This window comes from Dendrobium catenatum, unplaced genomic scaffold (genome assembly GCF_001605985.2).
Source record: "Dendrobium catenatum unplaced genomic scaffold, ASM160598v2 fragScaff_scaffold_1173, whole genome shotgun sequence".
Taxonomy (NCBI): Eukaryota; Viridiplantae; Streptophyta; class Magnoliopsida; order Asparagales; family Orchidaceae; genus Dendrobium; species Dendrobium catenatum.
This window is the reverse complement of record NW_021319635.1, coordinates 97,895-106,612: the sequence shown is the minus strand read 5'-3', so window position 1 is coordinate 106,612 and position 8,718 is coordinate 97,895. Positions and strand designations below refer to the sequence as shown.

Sequence of the window (8,718 nt, the reverse complement as noted above, 5' to 3'; positions counted from 1 at the left end):
CAAGGAAATCATACTCCAGATTGGTGAAGACTTCAAATAAAAATCTGACTATATTATTTTGTAATTTGGAGTCTTTATTTTGTTAATTTTGAGTAAGAATGAGTGTGATTATAATTGAGTAACTTAGCACACATACACTAGGGGAGATCTTTAAAAGTCAAATTTCTTATACTGATCGTACGGGACGATCAGGTCAGTTATACCCCTCGGAGAGCAATGGAATGAACAGAAAAGTGAGAAAATTTTTCTAAGTCCTGATCGTCCGGACGAATTTATCAAGTTCATCCTTGGACGATGTCCTCTGATTTCTCACTTTAAACTATTCGTCCAGATGAAGTGTACCATTCGTCCCTGGATGATGTTCTCTGATTTCTCACTATGCATTATTCGTCCAGACGAACTTATACATTCATCCCAGGACGATGTCCTCTGGACTCATGCTTCATATTGTTCGTCCAGACGAACTTATACATTCGTCCCAAGACGATGTCCTCTGGACTCATGCTTAATATTGTTCATCAAGATGAACTTATACATTTGCCCCAGCACGATGTTCTCTGGACTCATGCTTCATACTGATCGTACCAGATGAACTATGTTCGTACGTGACGATGATCGGGTACGAAGTCATTCGTACCAATGCACTTTAGGCTCGTACGCAACAGTTTTTAGACTGTTCGTACGTACGAATTTCGATCGTACGGGATGATCGAGTACGTTCAGAATTAAAATTTTGCAGTTTATTGAACGGTTTTTCGTGTCTTTTATATAAAAGGTCCTACTAAAACTGTCTTGTAATCTTTTTCATGTAAATTGTAGAGAGATTGAAGGAGAGAGTGTGAGAGAGTATTTGAAGGAAATTTCTTACTACTAGAGCGTGAAGTGTTCACTTGATATTTAAAGGTAAGGATCTTCGTTTGTGAATTGTTATTACTTCACTCTTTTCTCTTGTCCTTCCAGATTTCTCGTGAGAAGACATTGTCAAGGAGATCCGGTTCTCTACCGACACTCGAGGAGTGTGAACAGCAGGAAGGTTCTCTACCTACACTTGGAGAAGTGTGAAAGGATGAAGGGTTCTCTGCCCATACTTGGAGAGTGTGAAAGGACGAAAGGTTCTCTGCCTACACTTGGAGAGTGTGAACAGCGGGAGGTACTCTGCCTACACTTTGAGGGTGTAAAAGGACGACGATTCTCTACAGCACTGAGTAGTGGTAGAAGAGAATTTTTGAGAAGGCTTCTCCGCCTTGCTGTGGGGGCAAAAGGAGATATACTAATTGGTAATAATGCAATACCTGAAGTGGGAGACTTCAGGGAGTGGATGTAGGTCGTGTTTGACCGAACCATTATAAATCTTGTGTCTTTTTATTTGTCACTGCTTATTTACTTTACTATTTTTGTGTGATTTATGGTTTTAAAATCTTTTTCAAAAACTTCATTAAAAAAGTTTGAATCGGTTTAAAATTTTAAGAGGGAAAATAGTTTTTTTAATTACCAATTCACCACCCTCTTGATTAGCCACTGGGACATAAACTTAGGTCTAACAACCAAATTCATAATTAACAAGTCTCAACAATTGCTTCACTTCATTTGTACCTTCATAAGTAATGCCTAAATAATCCTAGATACTCTTAACAATAATGCAAGTAGAAACACACATGTAATACTTGGATTTTAAAGTATAAAAAAATAATGCAAATATTTCACATTTAGTTATGCAAGATCCCTATCTTATATACTACATTCAATGAATAAGATTTCAATTTTAGTACCATTAACAATGTGAAAATAAGCAACATAGCCATCTTGTATCTTATGCCACAAACTTTTTAGAAATAAAATGAGATATTTTCAAATAATGGTAGATGATTTATTAAATAACCCTCAACAATATTTTTTTCCCAAAGTGTGCCATAGATCTTTTCTTAAGATTTTTAAACCACAAATTCAAATAACCCTCTCTGATATTAATTGAAAGTTTAAGAGATAGTTGTTGAACCACTTGAATTATGAAAGGTATACCAAGCAGATGATGAATTAGTATTAAAAAAATTCTTTCAAAAAACCCCCTTTCAAAAAATTAAACCAAATTCACTACTTAGATTCAAGATCAGATTTTGTAATGTGGAAGCTAATAATAGGAAAACCATATATTAATTTTCTGTTTTGGTTTTGTAAAAAAATGAATTGCAAAATATTTTTCTTCTTTTGATTTTCAGATTTTTATTTCTTTTTCTTTTTTAACAAAAGTTAATTCCAAAGCAATCTCAAAATAACAATATTAATTTCCAAGTCAATTTTGGAAGAAAGAAAATGTGTGAGAAAAATAAAAATATAAAAAATAAAGTGCCGAAAGAAATAAGAACAAACACATCATAAATTTATAGTGGTCATCAACCTTAATCTATATCCACTCCCTGGAGTCCCTGGAGTCCTCATCTCCAGATATTGCATTAAATATTTTAGTCTATCCTTTTGTCCATACAGTAGGGCGAAGAAGCTTTACAAGAATCACTTTCACCAACAGTGCGCGCAGTTGAGAGCTAAATCACTTTCACCTTTCTCGGTGCGGCATAGAAGTTGAATCCCTTTCACTTTCTTCGGTGCGATAAAGTTGTTAGTGGCCGTTTGACTCCAAGAACTTCTTCTCAAAATTTCACTCAAGAAAATTTTTACACAAGGAGGAACTATGTAGATGTTGACTAGAGCAATCATGTGAGAAACACCCTCTCACACTGTCTTGCACTCACAAGACTCTTCTCCCTCTGCCTCAACTACTCTCTCTCTTCAAACCCTATCTTATAGAAGAACCAAGCCATTAATTGCCAAAAGACATCTCAAACAAAATAAGAGATATTTAAATAGTATGTCTCAAGAAAACCCCAATTTGTAATTTAGTTGTCATTGTTCGTACAGTGAGATCTATAGATTATATAGTACGGTTAGTTTAATTCTCCTTTTGTAGTATTGTATAATGAATAATTTAATTGTATTATACCAATGAATAGTAGTACTATACGATTAGAATAACTCAATATCGGATCGTACATGCGAACAAAAATCATCCATAAGGCCCTCAAGTGATTCATATAGTATGATTTTTGATCGTATTGGACGAACAAAATTTCATCCAAAGACCCCTCGACGTAACTCGTACAATACGATATATCATCGTACAATACGATATGTAATCAATCAAAACTAATTAGATTGCTTAATTAACTAGTCTAATTATGCAATGATTTAAATGATTGTACAGTATGAAGTGATTCATACATTATAAATAGTTTAAAATTGCTTATTTTAGGTAAGCTAAATTCGACGGTTAGGTTTCTGATTATAGTTGATTGTCCAGTACGATGTATGATTGTACTGTACGATTAGTTATATGTGAATTTTAATTTTTTATTTGAATTAAATATTTTAATTAATTTATGTTTGAACTAATTATACAATACAATTGAGATCGTATAATATTATGAAAATAAAGAATTTTTTTTATTTATTTATTTTTCATTCCTCACGTGTGTGTGCACACAATTGTTAAGCTAATATACACATTTATATGTCAAAAGACACAAGAAAATAAAAAGTACATACTCTTGTATAAATCAAACCTATATTATCCAATCAAGATTTTCTAACCTATATATATATATATATATATATATATAGGATAAATTAAATATAATTTAATAATATTTGTTACTAACAAAACACAAATTTGGCACTTGGATTGCAACAACATAATCCCACATCGACAATCCACTAGCTCTGTCATAACAGGATCTCAACTCAATTGCCCATTGGTAGGGGTGTCAATATTGGACCTGACCCGAAAATTTTGAGTTTGGGTTGACCCGAACCTGAAATAGATCGGGTTTGGGTTCAACAATTCGACCTGTTTCAAAAATCAGGTATGGTTGACTTGTTGACCCGAAATTGACCTGTTTTGACCCGAAAACCCATTTTGACCCGGCAACCCGATATTGACCAGGTTTTGACCCAAAAAGAGAAGATTGTCCTGTTTTTGGACCGAAAAACTAGCAGTTTTTTTTACCGTCCCAGTTCATTTAGGGTCGGTCATATTGACCCGAACCCGGAGCGGGTCGGGTTCGAGTCTGGAAAATCGACTTGTTTACAAAAATAGGTCAGGTTCGGGTTGACCCGAATAGTGTCGAGTTCGACCCGTGACTCAAAATTGACACCCCTACCTATTGGCTCTAGCATAACATAATTCCATCTCGATAGCCCACTCGCTCTGGCATTATAAAATTTTACCTCGATATCTCACTAGATCTGGCATAACATCACATCATCTCAAATTTTTTTCACCATTATACATATTTTTTTATGCATTTCATTAAAATTAAAGCATAATTATACTAAATTCAAAAATTACAATAGGCAACATAGGCATTATTGAGCATAAATTTATAATTTTAAAATATAATCAAATTTTTAGAGATTGTATACAATATCATTTTAAGACTTTAATGATACTACGACACTATTTTTCAGAGTTCATGTTATTTTCTATTCAATAAAAATAGTACAAATTTCAAAACACCTAGTGAAAAAAATAATAAAAAATATTCAAAATATTCATAATCTCAATCTCTATAATATATAAAAAGTTTGACCGCTAAAGTTTTATAAATATAAAGTTATTTACATTTTTTTTGTAACGAAAATATTAATTTTATTTTTATCAAAAGAATCCCAAAAATATCGAATTATTAAAAATTGAGATAAGCAAAACATAACATACCTAGATCCGAACTTCTTTCTCAAACAGGCCCACGGTTAAAAATGACCCGAAGCCACTCAAAATGGGCTTTCTCTCTAGCTATAAACCTCTCATTCTCTCTCTTGATTCGGCTAGCACGATGTTCAAATGAGTAAATAGTGGATTTAAAATTAATTTAATGTGTAGTTAGTGGGCTAACGTTGTGGTTCTACCACCTATTGCTGTGACGCTAATTCAAAAAATCCAAATTCCAGAGCTTAGAGTGCTGCAATGTCACTATATGACGTCCGGTACCTTAGCAACATTGACTCTCGGACACCCAACATTGAGGCGCTCAAATAGTGGCATTTTTTCAGATTTTGCCAAAATTCACTACAGATCTTTGGGACTCATTCTAAAAAATATGCAACATTTTTCATGCACCAAAACACTCTCAAACATATACAAATGGACTCAAATAATAAAATTTCAAATATTTGCATTTTCCCGCTGGGGTCAAATTGGTATGAACTAAAATCCTAAAGATCACACTGTGAGGGTATTTTATAATTTTCTCATTAATCATTTGACAATTTTTAATAGATTACTCATACTTATCAAAAACATATGTTTCGGAACTGTGCATCTCATGATCAAATATAATTGATCGATACCATCAAATATTCAAATTTTATTCTAAAAGAGTGGTTTGAAAAAGCTATTCATGATGATGTCTCTAAATACTTATTGAAATATAGTGTCATAAAACCAATTGTTACAAATAAGTCAGATGTTGACATTATGAACTTCTTATGATGATGTTGGAGGAAATATTTCTAACACTATATTTCAAACACTCTTATGAAATATTTCTAACTTAAATTAGAAGCTCCTCAAAATATCTCAATAATGAATGAGGCTTAACCCATGTTGGGCCAGGCCACAAGCCTCCTGCATTCAATATGAAATCCATCCATATGGGCCGACAAATATGCAATCTTGTATATATATCTATGTGTATATCTTATGGTTTCAAACCAAATCCAGCTTGAAAAAGGTAATCTCACCGAAAGTTACTGCATCCTGTCTTTACTTATCCACCCTTTCTCCAGGCTTATATAGAGACAAAGTCATTGGATACTTCTACTCCTCTCTGTCTTTACTAGACTTCTATGCAGAATTTTGGCCAAAGCCATCCAACTTTAAACCTCAAAGAAATCTCTCTTCTCTTTTCTTCCTTTCCTATTCATACTACTCCTGCTTCTCAAATGGACTGCAAGCTATGCTTTGATCAGTGGAGAAAGACAGCAGACCCTACAGTTCAGAAGCTTGAAGAAGCTTCAGAAATTGCTGATCAGAATTGCTTGAAAGGAGGTGATGATGAGGTCTCCTGCAATGGATTTTCGACTCCCAAAGCTCGAAGATTCCGCATACCAGAGCGAATTCCGTGCCCACCGGCGCCGAAGAAGCGCCGGCTTTCTCCTGTTCTTTGCTCTTACCATAGGCCTGCTGTCTCATTCTTCACCCACCCAGAACTGGAGCTGTTCTTCTTGGTTGCTCTCCATGATATCAGAGTTTAGTTCTATCTTAGTGTGTTAGACATATATCCATTTATGCTCTCATGTTCTTCTTGGTTGCTCCTTTGTTTTTCTCAAGGTAGTGATCAACCTTCTGGTTTGTGTTATTGTATTAGAATTTATGGTGTCTTAGGTTTTGTTTTAGACAGCTTTCGTAGTGCTTTTTAAAATGACTTTTTTATACAAAAAATTTAAATCTAAGAAATTTTTGTACTAAAAAGCTGTTTTAGAAAGCAAAAAGAAAGCTGTCACAAACGAAGCCTTAATAGCCTTTCAGGGTTTAGTTAGTTTCTAACTAGTTTAGTTTTGCTATTTGCTCAGTCTAAAATCTTAGCTTGCTGTGAATATTTAGTTTGTAACTCTGATCATGAAGCAATTTTAATTTTGATTTTTTTTTGTGTGGAAAGACAAGCAAATATTTATATTATAAATCATTTCTCTCATAATTAAAATATCAATTAATTACAATAAATAATTAATCTTTTAATTGTTTGGCATGTTCAAACTTATAGTATTTTTAATAGATTTTTATATGAATTAAAAGAATAATTTGAAAATTTAAGGAAATGTAATATTATATTTAAAGAAAAGCTTCATTGTTGATTTATGTTTCATTTGAGACTTTTTTTTAATATTATTTAAAATAGTTTTTTTCTTAATATTTTGTAAAGTTATTTTTTAGTATAAAAATTTCTTCAAAGCATAAAAAAATAATAATCTAAAATTGTTTCAAATGAACACATCTTTTGGGAGAGCTATCTTACTACATCTTAAAGCAGCTTTCAAGAACAAACAATTTAATTTTTATTCTAGAAAGTTGCATTAAGAATCAGTAAGAATGTTGTCTCAAACGAGACAAAAGTCTTAGGCTTCATTTGGGACGGCTTTTTTATTGCTTTTTAAAACGGAGTTTTAGTATAAAAATAAAAAATTTTGTACTAAAACTCTATGTATATATATATATATATATATTAATAAAATCTAAATATATTTGATGCGCCACCAAAAAAATGCCTTATTTGGATATGAATCTTAAGACATATTCAAGTTGGTAACTTTCGAGATTAAATTTGGGATCATCTGAATTTTAATTTCAGCAAATTTATAGTTAAACTAAACGTCTCGATGGGACAAACCCAATGATATTCAAATAGGTTCAATCCGAGCTCAATTGGGCTCAAATCGATGACTTGGTATATTTAGAAGCTTCAGAATATTGATTGCGTGATCAAATAATATGCAATGTGGCATGCTTATAGTTGAATTGAGCGGTTCGACGAGACGAATCCAACGAGTCCAAGATTGATTAGTTCTGACATCATTAAGGCACATAAATGCTTGATGAATGTTCTATGATCGAGGGAATCAATATGTGTTGTTCTATTGAGTACTACGAATTTGATTTGAATCTTCTTCATATTTACAAGACATTTCACTCTGAAAATCTATTAATAGGTCTCCACTTCTCACATGAAAGGGGCTTGTACTATTTTGGAGAGGGTTAGAGATCAAGAAAGCTCTAAGGCTTAAAATTTTTTGAAACTCCACCCTCTAGCACTGCTATCGAAAAACCCACATCACTTGATCACCGTCGTTAGTCTTTCACCTGTGAATTGTCGCCGGACGACAACCTAACCACCACTGGGCCTATGCCCGACCACCATCGCAAGACATTTGCCCAACCGCCATCGATAGACCTTTGCCCGACCATTACCGTTGGACCTTCATCTGGCCTCCATTGATAACACTCATCGACCAACCTTTGCTGCCAAGCCATCACCTGATTGCCTTCATCGACCTTTAAACGTACCTTCATTTACTGTTCTTTCAATCTCAGTTGCACGCTAACTATGGTCCTTAGATCACTGACGTCCAACTGTAGTCTTCGGACCATCTTTCCCCGACTACGGTCCTCGAACCAACATTGACCGACCATGGTCCTCAAGCTAACATCGCCCGATTACAGTCCTTAGACCACCGTAACACGACTACGATTTTTCAACTACAACCCTCAAACCATCATTATCCGACTACGACCCTCGGACCACCATCGCACGACTATGATATTTGAATCACTGTTACTCTATACAGTCCTTCGAACCTCTGCAGGCTATTGACCATGGTCCTTAGACCATCGTTATTCGACTACAATCCTCACTCCTCAAACCACCTTACCTAACTATGGTCCTCCAAACCTCAGTCTCTTATCAACTACAGCCTTTAGGTCATTATCAACTATAGCCTTCAGGCAATCATTGTTGGACTACGATCCTCATACCACAATCACCCGACTACTAAAAATCTAGAATATGGAAGTAATTAAAACAATTTCATTTCATCAAAATATAAATATAATCATCCAATTAACTATTGAGGCATCTATACATCAAGATGAATAAAATTGGATAACAAAAA

At 33.9% G+C, this 8,718-nt stretch overlaps 1 protein-coding gene across 1 annotated transcript; it reads left to right on the top strand.

Annotated features, from left to right (window-relative positions):
- The first annotated feature begins 5,889 nt into the window (after positions 1 to 5,889).
- Positions 5,890 to 6,667, top strand: LOC110100438 (cyclin-dependent protein kinase inhibitor SMR6-like). The gene has a single exon (XM_020827940.2). The coding sequence runs from the start codon at positions 5,899 to 5,901 to the stop codon at positions 6,304 to 6,306; it is 408 nt and encodes a 135-aa protein (XP_020683599.1). The 5' UTR covers positions 5,890 to 5,898; the 3' UTR covers positions 6,307 to 6,667.
- Positions 6,668 to 8,718: the final 2,051 nt, after the last annotated feature.